Raw genomic sequence first — 19,462 nt, forward strand, 5'->3', positions numbered from 1 at the left:
ACTTTTTAGGATACACATATAAGTGAGATCATGCAATACATCGTGTCTGGCTTATTTCATTTCACATAATGTCCCCCAGGTTAATCCATGTTGTCATAAATGGCAGATCTCCTTTTTTAAAGGCTGAATAATATTCTAAAGTACATTCATCCACTGATGGACATTTAGATTGTTTCCACATCTTGGCTACTGTGAATAATGTTGCAGTGAACATGGGGGTGCAGATATCTCACTGTGGCACTGATCTTATTTCCTCTGAATATATACCCAGAAGAGGGACTGTTGGATCATAGGGTAGTTGTATTTTAATTTTTTTTTGAGGGATCTCCATACTGTTTTCCACAATAGCTGTACCGATTTATATTCTCACCAGTAGTATACTAGGGTTCCCTTTTCTCCACATTCTTACCATTATGTACTTGTTATCGCTTATCTTTTTGAAAATAGCCATCCTAACATTTGTGAGGTGATACCTCATTGTGGTTTCAGTTTGCATTTCCCCGATGATTAATGGCATTGAGCATCTTTTCATATACCTGTTGGCAATCTGTATGTCTTCTTTGACAAGTTCAACATCCATTCCTGACAAAAACTCTTAACAAAATACAGAGAAGAAAATTTCCTCAGCACAATAAAGGCCATTTATGAAAAGCCACAGCTAACATCATAATCAATGGGGAAAAACTGAAGGTTTTTCTTTTCCTCTATGATCTGGTGTAAGGCAAGGGGGCTCACTCTTGCCACTTCTGTTCCACAAAGTACTAGAAGTGCAAGCAAGAGCAATGAGTCAAGAAAAAGAAAAGCCATCCAAGTAGTTAATGAAGAAGTAAAATTATCTCTGCAAATGGCATGATTCTATATGTAGACAACCCTACAGACGCTATAAACTATCAAAAAATCCTGTTAGAACTAACAAATTCAGTAAAGTTCTAGGATACAAAATCAATATACAAAAATCAGATGAATCTCTTTATACTAACAATGATCTAATAAAAAAGGAAATTAAGAAAAATTTGAATTTATAATAGCATCAAAAGGAATAAAATACTTGGGAATAAATTTAATCAAGGCAGAGAAAGATTTGTACACTGAAAACTATAAAACACTGATGAAAAGAACAGAAGAAGGCATAAACAAATAGAAACATAGCCCATCTTCATGGATTGAAAGAGTTAATATTGTTAAAATGTCTATACTACCCAAAGTAATGTATAGACTCAGCAATCCCTACGAATATTCCAATGGCATTTTTCACAGAAATAGAAAAAACCATCTCAAAATTCATATGGAAACACAAAAGACTGTAAGTAGCTAAAATCTTGAGAAAAAAAAAGTTGGAGGCATCATATTTCTGGCTTTCAAATTATATTACAAAGCTATAGTAATCAAATCAGTATGCTACTGGCATGAAAACAGATAGACAAAGCAATGGAACATAATTAAAACCCTGAAATAAACCAAAGCATAAGTAGTCAATGAATTTTCAACAAGGATGCCAAGAATATACAAGTAGGAAAGGATAGTGTCTTCAATAAATGGGCTGTGAAAACTGGATATTCACATGCAGAAGAATGAACTCTTATCTTGGACTCTTATCTTACATGGTATAAAATAAAAAAAACTCAAAATGGATTAAAGTCTTAAATGTACCATCTGGAATTGTAAAGTTCTGAGAAGAAAACAGGAAAAAAAGCTCTTTGACATTGGCCTTTGAAATGATATTTTGGATCCGATACCAAAAGGCAACAAAGGCAGAAGTAAACAAATGGGACTGCATCAAAGTATATAGGAAACAATCACAAACTGAAAGAAAATATTTGCAAACTATATATCTGAGAAGAGGTTATTATCCAAAAAAATATAAGGAACTCCTACAATTCAATAGCAAAAACAAAATCAAACCAAAAAACAGTCTGAATAAAAAATGGGCAAAGGACCTGAATAGACATTCTTCTAAAGAAGACGTAGGAAAATACTGTCTTTAAGACAGAGACAAGTTTAAGTTGTAGATTGCAGGGTATTTGAACCCTTGCAGCCTGGGCTTAGTGTAATGAGGTCCCAGTTTTCCAGTACTGTCAGCCTGGTTCCTCAGTCTCAACTTCAATGGGCAGAAAGTCTCCACAAGCTTCAAATCAGCTGTGCACAAATAGTTGTCTGTGAGCATGATTGTGTGCAAGCACACTATAGACAGCTTATCAAGCCGTAAACTCACAGCAAATTTTTCAGGACAATTAAGCATAGGGTTTGACAGCAAAGGACCGCAGTCATAAAAAAAAAGAACAAGTTTAGCTATTTTTGAGCTATTTTTTAAGAGCCCCCAAAGACGCTATTAAACCTTTGAAAATATGTACTCAAATATGTATTCCTACCCCCGCAACAAAAAGTAAGCTCCACGAAACCACCCCTCTCCAACATATCTAAAACACAAACAAAACAAAATAAAAATGTTCAACTCTGTGTTGTGGTAAAAAACTAATTTCTTTGAAAAAAGCTGGAGTAGAGAGGTGAACAGTACTTCCTAGAAATAGGCCAACTATAGCTCCAGCTCCCCAAATTCAGTAACTGGGCATAGTTTGGTGAGATCTGCTTTTCTCTCTTCACATCACATCACATCACATCTCTCTCTCTCTCTCTCTCTCTCTCTCACACACACACACACACACACACACACACACACACACGAGGGCAATAGTATCAGCCTTAAGTCTTATGAATCAGGACACAACAGAAAGAAGCCTTTTGATTATGGAGCATAAGACAAGCTAACACCTCGCACAGCTCCCCTAGGTGGGATATGTGTGACATTCCTCAGGCACTCTTGGTGGCCTAAGACCAAAGGAAAGGGAGAAAACAATGGTTAACTGATAGAGATCACAGTCATGCAGGACATATGAGTCTCCATCAGTTTACAAACGTTTTAGTAAATTACAAGAAAAAGGCAATCTAATCAATAAATAGCGTAATCTCCAGAAATGTATAGACTCAGTTTCCTGGAGCCCCAAGTTAACAAAGGCAAGAAGGAAATGGCAGGTAAAATTAAATTTCCTTATAACTTGCAGCCCATTGACAAATACTTGAGACAGGCAGAGTATAACATTTCTCCAGAAATTCCCTACTGTCTTCATGTTAATGCCTTACTAGAGGGAAAAACAACCCTAGCCTGACAATAGCTAGGCCTCCAGTATTTTAGGAGTCTTCTTTAGCATATGAAAGTGCTTCTGGAAAACTCCCTTTTGCCTTGACCTCCCCCAACTCCATAGTATATAATCAGTCCCTCCTTACCAGCCCAGTGCAGCTCTTTCTGCCCAAGGGTCCTATCCCCATGCTTTAATAAAATCACCTTTTTGCAACAAAGACATTTCAAGAATTTTTTCTTGGCTCTGGACCCCCACCAACACTCCCCAAATTGCATCACTTTTACTTTTTACACCAGGGACTGAGAATGTAATCCTGGTATATGCCTCTGTTTATCAGTTTGGAACAATTACCAATGAGAGTTGTCATATGACTGAGAGAGAGAAACTTCGCTGGCATTTTAAAAAGCAACAAGATTTCTGTTTCACTGAACAATCCCACAAGATACTGTCTTCATTTTAATATAAAGTATATTAGATCTCCATACCTAGATAGAAAAATATACCCACATATAAAGAATATCCAGCTGTTAATATGCTTTTTCTCACTAAATTTGAAATAAAAAATTTGAAGATCCAAAGCTACATTAATGCAAATATCTGTCTGTTGCAAGTATACTTTTTGATTAAATTGGCATACATCAAGTACAATTAGAAAGGTTATTTATAACGAAGAAATACATAATTCTGCATCTTAATGGGGATGACAATTACAGCTGATGGTTGCTAATTAACATGACTTCTTTTGCTTTGGGTGTCAGATATTTCCTGAATGATCTTTCTTGGTGGCAATGGGCATACTTAATTCTGGAAGGCACAAAAGGGTTAATTATCAGTAACAGTTGTGCTCATAACAAATTAGTTGGTAACCTGACCAGCTCTGGTTTCACCTTGGAGACCAGAGGATCAAGTGGAATCTGTAAACTCTGACTCTGGGTCATGGCAGGAGAAGTATTTGTTGAACTTTCTGATCATAGGTGCACCCCCCACCAGGTGTTCAGAACGACAGGGAGGAAAGCCCTCTAGCCCTCTCTCCAGGGGAAGTGGGTTTGTGAGGTGTTACCTGTGCCAGTGAGGCAGAAATGCATGGCACTGTTTGGTGCCACAGCACCACGCTCTTGTGCCAAGATGACTGCTGCGCTCACTCTCTCGGACAGCTCAGGGGTGTGTGACCAATGCTGAAGGCCAGACAAAGAAGCACCGCAGCCCTCAGCACAGAAAACTATAAAGCCTCCTTTGCTTGTGCTGTAAATTACGTATTTATTTTGTTAGCATGAGATAGATGAATATTTCTACATATAAAGGTGCCCAGCTAAAATCAGGATAAGCGATATTAATGTCCTATGGTCAGTATTATTGAACCTTGAAAGCAATAAACTTTATGAGTCAATAAATATTACATTTGCAACATAGTTAACATTCCCTTACTGTCTCTAGCACTTATTACACATTGTAACCGCAAGTCTACAATACATTATTCATATTTGGGGTGTCACCAAGTGATGGATTGCTGCAGGAGAGGCTGTCCTTTAAATAAATCAACAAATAAAAATGCAAATGTTAACATTTTCAGCCACAACTTTTTCCATCTTGAATGGAGAATGAAAATTTCACATTATATTGACAGGCAGCAGAAAGAACAATTAACAGCCCACATTGTGAATGAGAAAGATGACTTTGCACGCCTGGTTTTATCACCTGCACATGGAACCATGTGGGACTCTTCTAGGTGTTAGTGCTTATCAGAGAATAAACAAGAACCTTTTTCCCACCAGCATCTGTCCCACCCTCATCCTCTTTTGCAAGTTTTGAAAATTCCCAGAATTAAGGGTGGACAGGCTTTTACTCTTGTTCTCAGTACCTTCAAAGGTTTGTTAGGATGAAGAACTGAGTTTTGTCTTATATTAAGAGTTTGTGTGTAACTGAAAAGTAGTCTATAAAAAATTCCTTTTCTACACTTTGAAATAAAAATAATTCAAATAATCCTGATTCTAAAGTCTGGAAAGCAACCACTGTGCCTTCCTGGTAACTGATTTTCATAGTACTGGATCTTTTTTTTCAACTCTGCGCTTTGTATAATAGACCTATGATATGCCATCATGCACTTCTAAGGATGAAGTCCAGTGTGTTGCACATCGTTTTTATGTAGCCAAGTACTCATTATTTAAGAAACCTTTGAGAAACTATATTCAGCTGATTTGCAGTATTAAGAACTAACAGAGAATCCTTTTTTTTCGGTGCGTAAATATGAGTCTTCACAGTAAATTTAACCTGGGCTTGTAAAATTGTACAAAGTTGATATGGTCCATTCAGAAAACGTGTGCTGAGAATGTTCTACAAAATTCTTACTGGGGAAATATTTTATTCTTCCTTTTCATGCTTCTCTCTAAACTGAAATGCAATCATCAAAAACACATTAAAGTAGCATTAAGGATCTCACTTTAATCTTCAATAGGAAAATTCACTAAGATTGAAAATCCAGACCATTTCTTTTTTTATTTTTATTTCTGAGAGAGAGCATGCATGCACAAGCAGGGGAGGGGCAGAGAGAGAAAGGGAGACAGAGGATCCAAAGTGGTGTCCGTGCGGACAGCAGAGAGCCCGATGGGTGGCTCGAACCCACAAACTGAGAGGTCGTGACCTGAGCCGTGAGATCATGACCTGAGCCGAAGTAGGACACTTAACCAACTGAGCCACCCAGGTGTCCCAGAAAATCTGGATCATTTCTCCTCTTTACCTGTACCTCCTCCAGAGGAAGCCCTCAAGGCAACTGAGATGGACCTTTGAGTACAAGCATTCAGCCACACTGCTAAGTGATCCAAGGAGGGAGCCCTCGCAACATTTCAGAACGACAGCTCTCTGTGGGTACTTGGAAAATGCTAATAATGGCAGCATTAAAAATAAAAGAAAGGAGTAATGGACAAAGAATGTGGTAAACTGGTTAAATTTTCTGTCAGTTGAGGGTCACCTTCAAAATAAGGAGGCTGTCGTTGTCAACAATTACAATATTTAAGATGATGGACTTTGGAGTCTGAAATGCGACTTCTACATCTTATTGGCTGGGTGACCTTAGACAAGTCACTCAATCTCTTAGTTTCCTAATTTTAGAAATGAGGATGATAGCAGTACCTCTTTATAAAGCAGTGATGAAGATTAAATGAGATAATTCATAAAAAGTGCTGGGTACATAATAGATGCTAATAGATGGCAACCATTATTACTGTCTTCTACATTAGAGTTATTTCCCCAAAGTTCTTTATAATTAAAATGAAGTCTTAAAATCTATATTCATCTGGTAAGATGCTGAGAATTTAAGGCTCAAACAATAGTATTACCAAGAAACCCTAAACTATGTCTTTTTGGTGTTGATCTTTATATATTCAGCTTTAAATGAATAATATGGCAGTCGGCTTACTGGATGTAAGAAATTTTAATACCCTATTTCTTTCCTGACTCCAGAAAAGGCTGATCAAACTACTAACTCTTCAGATGTTTCTAGTATCAGTAAATGTTGACAGACCCTTTAAAACTGTAATACAAAACCCACCATAATTTTCAGTATCAATTAATTCAATTAGTTAAACTTATAGTCAAAGTATATAACCATTCTGTGATAAATTGGGAAAGACCTACTGCTAAGCACATTTTCTGATGAATGATAGGATTAGCTTTGCATTTCTTTGGAAATCCTTGCCAATAACCAGTTTCAATCAAGGCAGGGCATGTATAAAGGAAAGGGCTCCATGAGTTCAACCTGGCCAAATCCAGATGCCTCCACATAAGGCCTTTCTTCTGAGTAATGGTTATTAAGAATTGTCAAGACTTTCCACTCCGTATTAAGTAGCTCCTCCCAAATGCTCTTACCTAAAGAATGTTAAACCCCCTCTCTCGGCTCCTCCCCTGTTTGCGCTTTCTCTCTCTCAAAAAAAAAAAAAAATAAATAAAAATAAAAATAAAAGAAAATAAACAACTTACCGGGAAGTGTCATGCTGCAGTGATGATGTGGTTGTGATTACAAGCTCCTTTTGGCTTCCTGTTGTCATAGGAGATGTGGACGCATCTTTTCTAATTCCTGCCAATGTCCCTGTATGAACAATAAAGGAATTAATTTGGGCTTTCACTAAAAGGAAATGGAAAAATCCATTCTGAGTAATATATTAAACATTACAAAAATCCCCAAGCTTGAAAAGTAAGCTATTTCTTTTCTCTGAAATGAAACAATGGCAGATGGAAAAACTCAGTGGGTTGTTTTGATTTTGTAAACATCAGAGATCCACAGTATCTTGTTTAAAAAAAGTACATCTGTGCAGTAACAGACTGGCTAGTGGTTTTGTTTTTAAACCTGATGGCCTGTCATCTTCCTGCTGATTTGAGTTTACTGTGAAAATGCCCAAGAAGGTAGATTGCTTTATTTTGTTCCCTTTCCCTATCCTAAGAAGAGATCTTTCTTCTCTTTGAGCCCAGGACTTTGTACCACCTAGGCCCCTAAGTTAAACCCAAAACATTCAAGGTAGGCATAAATCTTAAGTATTTCTTTCAAAGAACTAGACACTGGGCTAAAACAAATGCCTGCTTGGAAGAGATGCTTACCTAACCATTCTAGGGCTGATCTGGTCTCTGTTCCTTTCTAATAAACAATGTTGAGTTGATAATTAGTTTTCTCCTCTGGAGTGCTCAATGAGATGGCATGGACAGAAAGGTTTTTCATTTCTGTTTGTTTTCTAATTATTATTATTTCTAATGATATTATTTCGAATAATAATAATTTTCTCCTTCTCCTTTTCCTTCGAAGCTTGTTAGAATCTCATTCACAGTTTTTCTTCTGGTTCCTGGGTAACAATTGTGTAGGCTGCTTAAAGAACTTATATGGGAAGATGTACTTTTTCTTTGAGGGAAGCGTAACTATTCAAGTAAGACCAAGATAGCTTTGATGTGTAGGGAATACCAGACCCTCAAATGCCAAGAATACAGTATGATAATACTGGGAATGGCACCGTTCAGGTGTGACCAGAGAAAATCAGGTCTAGAGAAAGCAAGAGTCTTCTATCTACAGAGATTAGCATCAAAACAATCACCGGGATCCTTGGTATTCAAAAGCTATACTCAATACTAACTGTTCTTTATTATGTACAGAGGTGAAGGCTGAGACACCTAAATGCACAATTCAGTCCTCTTTGTATACACAAGTTTGTGGGACCCTCAACCCAAACCAATACATTTTCATACTAGACATAAACTCCACCATTACCTATAGTGCATTCAGTCAGTAAATATTTAGCAAGTACCTAATCATGGGCAAGGGCTATTGCCAGGATTAAGCTCAGACTTAGTTTAGGGCAGGGGAAGGAAGGTGTGAGAGCAGGAACACGAGATACTCTAAACAATCTGGTAATCATAAATAACCCAAAGCAGTATAAGGTAATAACAGCTAACAGATACAACAATATGCTTAGTGTGTGCCTGGTACTTCTCTAGGCCTTTGCCATATATCATTTATCTTTTTTTAAAAACAGCCTTATGGGGTGCCTCGGTGGCTCAGTTGAGCATCCGATTCTTGGTTTCAGCACCGGTCATGATCTCACGGTTCTTGGGTTTGAGCTCCGCATTGGGCTCTGCACCCACAGCACAGAACCTGCTTGTGGTTCTCTCTCTCTCCCTCCCTCTCTGCCCCTCCCCTGCTCATGCTCCAGCATGCACGCATGAATAAACAAATACACTTAAAACAAGCTTCATTATAATTTGAATGCCATAAAACTTAACCATCTTAAGCATACAGTTTGAGAAAGAGTAGATTTCTATAGCTTATGAAAGCATGGCCACAACCCAGTTTTAAAAATATTTGTCATGAGATTCACTTGTTTCTTTTTACAATCCAGGGTTAGAATATTTTCTCAAAGGGGGCCTGGGTGGCTCAGTTGGTTGACAGGCGACTCTTGATTTCAGCTCAGGTTCTGAACTCACAGTTTGTGAGTTCAAGACCCACATCAGGCTCTCTGCTGACAGCACAGAGACTGCTTCAGATCCTCTGTCCCCCTCTCTCTGCTCCTCCCCATTTGTGCTCTCTCTCTCTCAAAAAAATAAATAAACATTAAAAAAAATGAACTTCTAACACATATTTTATAAAACTGAGTATTTCATCACCCCTAAAAGTTCCCTTACATGCATTTGTGGCCAGTCCCTTCTCCCTGTCTGTTCTGTTTGTATCCGCACTCTAGCTCTCTCTCTAGTTTTGCCGTTTCTACAAATTAGTTATATTGATCCTCATAAAAACCCTTTGCAATAGATACTCAGTTTTATATCTCATTTACAGATAGGCAAAATAAGCCATAGGGGACTTACGTGACCTGCCCAAGGCCACAAAGCTACTAAGTGAAGGAGCCAGTATTCATGTCCAGATAATCTGATCCCAGAGTTTTTCACCATTAAGCTCTTCCACCATAATAAACAGAAAAGTCTGAGGAATTAAGAAGTGGGAGAGATCACATATCGCTATAGGATTTAAAAAGATTTAATGCAGGCGGTGGTATTGTGATAGGAAGGAATAAGGAGCATGGAATCAGCAAAAGCATTAAATTAGAAACCTCGAGGCTAAATATTTAATGTATTCAGGAAGTATTTATTGAGCATCACTACGTCCTTGTACCTTGCTAATCACTTTAAATCACTTTACATGCATTATCTCACTATTCCTTATAACAGTCCTTAAATTATATTATTGCCCTCATTTTCTAGATAAGGAAGGTCAAGCCCCAGGTCCAGTATCACACAGCTAGTAAGAACAAGGCTGGGTTTTGATTTTGTATGGCAAACTGATCTTAAACATTGTGCTAGGTGGCTCAAAAGTAAAACACAGCAGCAACAAACACAATTAAAAAAAACAACAACAACAACCTGGTCTTTGGAAAGATTATTTTCGTGGCAGAACCTGGAATAGGTGGGACAGAGAGAAGGGAGGGAGGTAAAGCAGCTCACAACTCCTACAACTGTCTGGACAGAGTCCTGGGTGAGGTGAGGGGAGATTAATGGGCAAACAGGGATACGACCAACAGAAAGGGATTTGTGGGTGAGGTGAGAGGGAAGAAGAAATGCCCAGCAGTGAAAGAACATCATTATCTCTGTAATCACTACTATAGAAGACCTGAACATTATTTATTCTGTTTTGATATTTCTATCAAAAATTTAGTGGAGACGGGTGACATTTGATGGGGACAATTTAAAGAAGGAATTGTAACAGAGGGTCCAGGGACTTGCATGGCATCCATGGATACACTCTGGATTGTGAGTAACTTGTTCTGCAAGATGAGCAAACATTTCTAATAAATTTTCACTTGATAAATGAGCGATGTCTTGCAATACAAGTAGTATGTGATGCCCAATGTCACATGATCACAACTGAGCCAATGGTTCTTTTCTCTCTCTCGCTTCAGGATTGTGGGTGATCATCTGCTATGCTCAGATACTCAGTCTCAAGCAGTGGTTTTTGGCAAAAATCAGTGATTTTTCAGAATGTGGGAAGGTGCCCACAACTGGCACTAGTGTATTTTTTTGTCACTTCAAAGCACCTATGGACAGTCCTTTGCTTTTCCATACAAGAGTAAGCTTAGGAATGTTTTGCCTCATTCTAGGTCAGGCTGCCTGCAGATATAGACCTTTTCCTCTGCTGCCTTATTGCCAGTAACATTAAACATAGTATCTGACAAGAATTTATTAATACTGTACTACAGTCAACATCCATTAGTGATAATGAAAGTCATTCTACATAATAACCCTCCTCTCTCTCGTCTCCTTCACACCAGCCACGAAGGTTTTCAAAGGTAAGTGCAGGTTAATTTGTTTATTTTTCTTTATATTTTCTTTATTATTTTATATTATATTACAATATTGTAATCATTTTTATATGAATATTTTTGGGTTGTGGAGCGAATCATCGGAGTTTCCATTATTTCTTATAGGGAAATTCACTTTGATATACGAATGCTTTGGATTACAAAGCATGTTCCTGGAATGACTTATGCTTGTAAGCCAAGGTTTTACTGTACTTCATGAATGTGAGACTCTGTCATAACTGCAGGCACAATAATGTGTGTATATGTGCTCATTCATTTTTCTAAGGAAAAGAGCCATAGTCTTCATCAAATTCTTTTTTTTTTTTTTTTAATTTTTTTTTTCAACGTTTATTTATTTTTGGGACAGAGAGAGACAGAGCATGAACGGGGGAGGGGCAGAGAGAGAGGGAGACACAGAATCGGAAACAGGCTCCAGGCTCTGAGCCATCAGCCCAGAGCCCGACGCGGGGCTCGAACTCACGGACCGCGAGATCGTGACCTGGCTGAAGTCGGACGCTTAACCGACTGCGCCACCCAGGCGCCCCTTCATCAAATTCTAAAAGGATAGGAGACTGCTAAAAGTTAAGAACGATTGCTCTAAGACATAGGACAAGCTTATTCCTTTTTCTTGATACTCTAAATTCTATTCCTTACTAAGTTTCTGGGAAGCTAAATATCAGCTTTTAATTATATTCATTTCTTCTATACAATTTTATTTAATATTAAGCATATCAACAATTACATATAGTTATGTATATTCATAGAACTACACATCTCTAAATTTATACACACACACAAAGACAATACGCATTTAAAAAATAAAAGTGCTGTTATGAATATTATCCATTAGGCTGATAAGTTTCATAAATATGTTTGAATATGTAAATAAACACATACATATATTTTTGCACACACAGAACTGAACATAATGGAGCATATCTTATTTACATCTAGGGGGGATCTATGTCCATCCATCAGTCAATATCTCATGGTAAAATAACTTCTTAGAGTTCAACTTTGAGGAAAACGCTGTTTCTGGGCCCTTTGTTTTATTTTGCATTTTAAAAGTGCCTGAGTTATAGTATATATTCAGTTTCGTTTAAAGAATAAATGATAGGGGCACTTGCATGGCTCAGTTCGCTAAGCACCCAACTCTTGGTTTCAGGTCAGGTCATAATCTCATGGTTTGTGAGATCAAGCCCCACACTGGGCTCTACACTGACAGCATGGAGCCTGCTTGGGATTCTCTCTCTTTCCCTCTCTCTCTGTCCCTCCCCCACTTGCATGGGTGCGTGTTCTCTCTTTCAAAATAAACTTAAAAAGAAAGACAGAATAAATGATAAAGAAAATACCAAAACAAACCCTTTGCAGATTAAGAAATAAAGTGGCAGCACTGCCACCTGGAAGCATCACTAACGTCCATCCCTGATTACAACCTCTTCTCACTTCCAGGAGCCAGCTACTATTGTCATAATTATTCCCTTTCTATAATTTACAGTTTTACCACTATGGTTGCATTTCAAAAACGTGACTTAATTTTGCTGTTTTTGAACTTTATAAAAATATAAATATACTAATATCTACTCTTTTGAAGACTTCTTTTGCTCAATATTAAGTCCATGAGATTTATCCATGTTAATGATTTATGTAGCTGCAGTTTGTTTTCTTTGCTATATAGTATTCCACTCTATGCATTATGACTTTTTATTCATTCTATTGATGGACATTTAGAGTATTTCTGGTTTGGGACTATTATGGAGAATGCTTGCTGTGGCAGAGGCTGCTAGTTACTCACCAAAATTCCCTTCTTCCTGGGCACCAGGTAGATTATATTTCCTTTTTTTTTAATTTTTTTTTAATCTTTATTTATTTTGAGAGAGAGACAGAGTGTGAGCAGGGGAGGAGCTGAGGGGAGGGAGACACAGAATCAGAAGCAGGCTCCAGGCCCTGACCTGTCAGCACAGAGCCCGACACGGAGCTCGAACTCATGAACCGTGAGATCATGACCTGAGCTGAAGTCCGACGCTTAACCTACTAAGCCACCCAGGCGCCCCAGTAGATTATATTTCCTTTCCCCTTATAATTATGTGTGGTTGAGTGGAAAACCAGTGGATGTGTTCTGTGCCATTTTAGGCCTGTCCTATAAAAACCTTCCACATGTACTCTTCATACCCTTCTTCTTCCTTGCTGACCTGGTATGGCAAGGCCAACAGTTTCCTGGAAGGGGCCACAGAGTAAATATACCAGGCTTTGTGGGCCATTGAGCTCCTGTTGCAAATATTCAGTTCTGTTGCTGTAGTACAAAAGCATCCACAGACAATATGTAAAAATGGAAATCGTATCCTAATAGAACTTTATTTATGAACACAAGCAGCAGGGCAGAGGTGGCCATGAACAAAGTCCGCTAACCAGTGTTACTATAAAACTCAAGGTGATCTTGGAAGAAACTTCTTGTTCCTTAAGCCATTGATATTTTTTCTATTGGTTACCACAGTTTAGACTATCCAACTAAATACAGCTGCTATGAACATATATATTTGCTATAAATACATTTCTTTCAGAAAACGGAGAGAAAACAATATTTTCTCATTTACTTTTTAAAAAATTGTGGTAAAATAACACATTTATCATTTTAACCATTTTAAGGTGTACAGTATTAGGCATTAGGTATAGTCACAATGTTGGGTAACCATCACACTGTCTAGTTCCAGGACTTTTTCATCACTTCAAACAAAAAACCTGTAACAATTAAGCAGTCATTTTCCATTTTCCCATCTCCTAAGGCCCTGGTGACCACTAACCTGCTTTGTCCCTTCTGGATAGTTCATATAAATAGAATCATACAACATATAGCCTTTTGCGCCTGGCTTCTTTCACCTAGCATAATGTTTTCAAGTTCATTCATGTTAAGCACATATCAGAACTTCATTCCTTCTTATGGTTAAATTATATTCCATTGTACAGATATGCTGCTTTTTGTTCATCCATTCATCTGTTGATGGGCATTTGGGTATCCCTGCCTTTTGGTTACTGTAAATAAAGCTACTATGAACATTTGTGTACAAAATTTTGTTCAAACACCTGTTGTCAGGCACCTGGGTGGCTTAGTCGGTTAAGCGTCCGGCTTCAGCTCAGGTCATGATCTCGTGGTTCATGAGTTGGAGCCCCGCATTGGGCTGTGCAATGACAATCTGAACCTGGAGCCTGCTTCAGATTCTGTGTCTCCCTCTCTCTCTGCCCCTTCCCCACTCTCACTCTGTCTCCCTCTCTCTCAAAAATGAATAGACATTTAAAACATTAAAAATAAATAAAAGACAATTAAAAAATAAACACCTGTTGTCGATTATTTTTCTGAGTACAACTGACAGGTCATATGATAATTCTATGTTTAACTTATTCAGGAATTACCAAACCATTCTCCATAGTGGTTCTATTATTTTAAATGAGGGTTCTGATTTCTCCACATCCTCTCCACCTTGTTATTTTCCATTTTTTAAATTATAATAATCTTAGTGGGTGTGAAGCAGTGTCTCATTGTGGTTTTGATTTGGATTTCCTAATAATTAGTGATGTTGCACATCTTTTCATGTGCCTACTAGCTATTTGAATATCTTCTTTAGAGAAATATTTATTCAAACCCTTTGCCCAGTTTTTAATTTAGTTGTTTGTTATTGCATTATAAAAGTTCTTTACATACCCTGGATACCAGACACATAGGATATAGGACTTGCAAATTTTTATCCCATTTTGTGGGGGTGTCTTTACATTCTATAGAAAGTGTTCTTTGACACAATTTTTAAAATAATTTTCATAAAGTCCAATGTATTTTTTCTTTGGTTGTTTGTGCTTTTGGTGCCATATCTAAGAAACCACCGTCTAATCTATGAAAAATGAAGATCTGCACCGATGTTTTCACCTAAGAGTTTTATAATTTTCATTCTTATTTTTAGCTCTTTGATTAATTTTGAGTTAATTTTTGTGTATGGCCTGAGGTATATAAATGAAGAGTCCAGCTTCACTTTTTTGCATGTGAATATCCAATTAGTTGTCCCAGCACTATTTGTTGAAAAGACTATTCATTTGTTGAATTGTCTTGGCAACCCCTGTTGAAAATCAATTGGCCAGAAATGTATGGGTTTACTTCTGGATTCTCAAGTCTATTCCATTGATCTGTGTGTGTGTGTGTGTGTGTACACACACACACACACACACACACACACACACACACACACATATCCTCATGCCAGGTATAGGTATAATTTCAATATAGTTTTGATTACTATAGCTTTGTAGTAAATTTCAAAATTAGGAAGTATGAGTACTTCAACTTTGCTCCTCTTTTTCAAGATTGTGTTGACTATCTGGGGACTCTTGAAATTCTGTATGAATTTTGGAATTGATTTTTCCATTTCTGCAAAAAATGATATTGGGAGTTTGACAGGGATTGCATTCAATCTGCAGATCGCTTTGGGGAATATTGACATCTCAACAGTATTAAATACTCAAATCCATGAACACAAAATGTCTTTCCATTTAGGTCTTCTTTAATTTGTTTCAGCAATGTTTTGTACTGTTCAGTGTACAAGTCTTATACTCTTGGTTAAATTTGTTGCTAGGTATTTTATTGTTTTGATGCTAATATAAATGGAATTGTTTTTTTTTTTAATTTCAGTAGTTCATTACTAGTGTGTAGAAATATAAGTGATTTTTGAGTATTGAATTTTAGACTGCCACTTTCGTGAATTCATTTATTAGCTCTAAGAGTTTTTTGTGCATCCTCTAGGATTTTCTATATGTAAAATAATCTCATTTGCTAAAAGTTTAACTTTTTCCTTTCCAATTTGGATATGTTTTATTTCTTTTCTTTTTAAAAAAATGTTTATTTATTTTTAAGAGAGAGCATGAGAGAGAGTGCAGAGGAGGGACAGAAAGAGAGGGCAACAGAGGATCTGATCCATTCCAGGCTCTGCACTGACAGCAGAGAGACTGATGTGGGGCTTGAACTCACAGATTATGAGATAATGACCTGAGCTGAAGACAAGAGCCAGACGCTTAACTGACTGAGCCACCCAGGCATTCCTATTTCTTTTTCTGGTCTAACTGCTCTGGCTAGAACTTCCAGTACAAGGTTGAATGGAAGTGGCAAAAACAGGGATACTTGTCTTATTTCTGATCTTGGGGGTAAACTTTCAGTCTGTTACAATTGAGTATGATATTAGCTGCGGGCTTTTCATATATGCCTTTTATCATGTTGAGGAAGTTCCCTTCTATTCTTACTTTGTTAATTGTTTTTATTATGAAAGAGTGTTGGATTTTGTCAAATGATTTTTCCATGTTGGTTTGATGTTTTTTTATTCCCTCATTCAATTTTGTTTGAATTAGCCTCCATGCCCAAGGTGGGGCTTGAACTCATGACACTCAGATTAAGAGTCACATGCTCTACCAACTGAGCCAGCCAGACACCCCTCCCCTTCACTCTATTCATATGATATATTGCACTGATTGGTTTTTGTATGTTCAACTACCTTTGCATTCCTGGGCTGAATCCCATTTGGTTAGGGTATGTAATTCTTTTAATATGCTGCTGCATTCAGTTTTGCTACTCTTTGATTGAGGATATTTTTATCTGTTTTCATGAGCGATATTGGCATGTAGTTTTCTTGTGATGTCTTTCTCTGGCTTTGGCATCAGAATAATGCTGGCCTCTTGAAATGAGTGAAGTAGTGTTCCTTCTCTTTTATTTATTTTTTTTAGAAGAGTTACAAAAGGATTTGTGCTAATTCTTTAAATATTTGATAGAACTCAGCAGTGAAGTCATCTGATCCTGGGCTTGTCCTTTTTGGGAGGTTTTTGATTGCTGATTTAATCACTTTACTTGTTATGGGTCTACTCAGATTTCCTATTTTTCTTGAGTCAGTTTCAGTAATTTGTGTGTTTTTAGGAATTTGTCCATTTCATCTATGGTTGTCTAATGTGTTGGCTTTTGGTGTGTTTATTGTTTGTCTCACCTCTTACTTTTTTACTCCAGGAAGCAATGGTGTGTTCACTTTGCTTTTAATGTTTGCAAGGAATGTCCTACATGTAGTTTCTTCTGTTCTGAGAAAGTTCAGACTTAGGAAAAACAAAGACAGTCCCTTGGATGAACCCTTTAGGAAACAGACAGGTGCAAACAGACAAACACAATTCCTTGAGAACCAGATCTGCTCTGCTTCCTCTGGGACCAGGTGCTCATTCCTGGAACTCAGGATGTTGTCTTCAAGTGTGCTGCCATGCTGGGGGTGGGGGTGGGACAACGCTAAATTGAAACTTCACAAAGTTCTCCTACCATGTTTCAGTGGCCTTTTTCCTGGCTAAGCATTTGCTTGCTTTTTGGTAATCTTTCACTATCTTCCAGAGTTCTGATAATGCTGATTTTGGCAGTTTTGCTAGGGTTTTCAGTAGTTCTGGGGGTTGGGGGAGCCTCTCTGCCATTTTTCTGACATCTTCCTGACTCATTAAGCATAACTCACTAGCATAATTCTGATACCAAACCCTGACAAGATCATTACCAAAAAAGGGTATTATATACCAATATCTTCCAATCAGTGTAAGTAATCAAATTCACAGAATAAAGAAGAAAATTCATCTCAATAGGTACACGAAAAAAACTTGATGAAATTCAACACTCATTATGATAACAATTCCCAGCAAATGAGGAGGGAACTTTCTTAACCTGATAAAGAACATTTACAAAAAAACCCGCTATAGCTAATAAAATCATACTAAATGGTGGAAGACTGCTTTCCCTGTAAGATCAGGACTTCCCTATGAAAGTTCACATTAACCATTTTATTTTACACTGTAAAAGAAGTCCTAGGAAGAATAATGAGTTAAGAAAAAAAGAAAAAGCATAAAGACTGGAAAGAAAGTAGTTGTTATGGACTGAATTGTGTTCCCCCACTTCATCCAAATTCATGTGTTGAAGTCCTAACCCTTAGTATACCTCAGAATGTGACTGTATTTGGAGATAGAAGCTTTAAAGATGTAATTAAGGCTAAATGAGGTCATATGGGTCGCCTTTAATTCAATACGACCCTTTGTCCTTAAAAGAAGAGAGAAATACACTAGGAATGCATGCTGCTAGTGAAAGGCCATGTGAGGATACAGAAGGCAGTCATGTGAAGACCAAGGAGAGAGGTTTTCAGGGGGGAATGACTGGAAAAGACCATGATGGAGCTCTCATGAAGAATGGAAAACTACTATATCCTAATTGTATGGATATATACAGTTGTCAAAGTTTATCAGACTGTACATTTGAGACCTATGCAATTTTACAGTATATAAATTAAATCTGAAATAGAGGGGTGCCTGGGTGGCTCAGTCGGTTGAGCGTCCGACTTCAGCTCAGGTCACGATCTCACGGTTCATGAGTTCGAGCCCTGCGTCAGGCTCTGGGCTGATGGCTCAGAGACTGGAGCCTGCTTCCGATTCTGTGTCTCCCTCTCTCTCTGCCCCTCCCTCATTCATGCTCTGTCTCTCTCTGTCTCAAAAATAAATAAGCATTAAAAAAAATTAAAAAAAAATAAATCTGAAATAGAATAAAAGAAAACATTAAAAACCCTACAGTTTTCTTGATTCTTAAGGCAGTGCTGTTTTTTTTTTTAATATATATTTTTGAGAGAGAGAGAGAAAGACAACACATGGGGAGGGGCAGAGATACAGGGAGATAGAGAATCCCATGCAGGCTCCATGCCGCCAGTGAAGAGCCCAATGCAGGGCTTGAACTCATGGACCGTGAGATCATGACCTGAGCTGAAATCAAGAGTTGATGCTTAACCAACTGAGCCATCCAGGCGCCCCAAAGCAGTGAGGTTTTTAAGACCACACTCCATTGATATCTCTTTGACATTGCCAATCATAAGGATTTTGAAGGGAGAAGAATATGTATTTCTTAAATCACTAAATCACTGTAGGTACTGAGGATGAAAAAGCTAACTTATTAGATCTTAATGGCTGGGAAACAGGGCAAAGAAACAGAAAGATCTACCTACCTACCTACTTAATGTTATATTAATTCATACAACAAATATATAGTGAGCACCTACTACATGTTAAGCAATGTTTTCATGCGGACACAACTGTAAAATATGGAGTGTTCATATTCTAGTGGGAGAAGACGTACAATATTCAAAAACAAGTAAATTATATAGTACTGAGATACTTCTTTCTGCTGTGGACAATGGGAAATGTAGAGTGTCTGCTTTAAGTGACAATATACAGCAACTTCAACTCTTAATCCTGGTCTCTTGCAGTTGAATTCCTTTTTTTTTTTTTTTTTTTTAACGTTTATTTATTACCGAGAAACAGAGAGAGCATGAGCATGGGAGGGGCAGAGAGAGGAGGAGACACAGAATCTGAAGCAGGCTCCAGGCTCTGAGCTGTTATCACAGAGCCCCATGCAGAGCTTGAACTCACAAACTGAGAGATCGTGACTTGAGCCGAAGTCAGACAGACGCTTAACCG

At 37.7% G+C, this 19,462-nt stretch overlaps 1 protein-coding gene across 2 annotated transcripts in view; it reads right to left on the reverse strand.

Annotated features, from left to right (window-relative positions):
- KIAA1328 (KIAA1328 ortholog) overlaps positions 1-19,462 on the reverse strand; it is a 348,930-nt gene that overhangs the window by 42,552 nt on the left and 286,916 nt on the right. For both annotated transcript variants that reach the window (XM_030336142.1, XM_030336143.1), the window contains one exon: positions 7,110-7,218. In XM_030336142.1, coding sequence (XP_030192002.1) covers positions 7,110-7,218 — 109 coding nt within the window. The remainder of the gene's footprint in view (positions 1-7,109; positions 7,219-19,462) is intronic.

The sequence above is a fragment of the Lynx canadensis genome, chromosome D3 (assembly GCF_007474595.2).
Source record: "Lynx canadensis isolate LIC74 chromosome D3, mLynCan4.pri.v2, whole genome shotgun sequence".
Taxonomy (NCBI): domain Eukaryota; kingdom Metazoa; phylum Chordata; class Mammalia; order Carnivora; family Felidae; genus Lynx; species Lynx canadensis.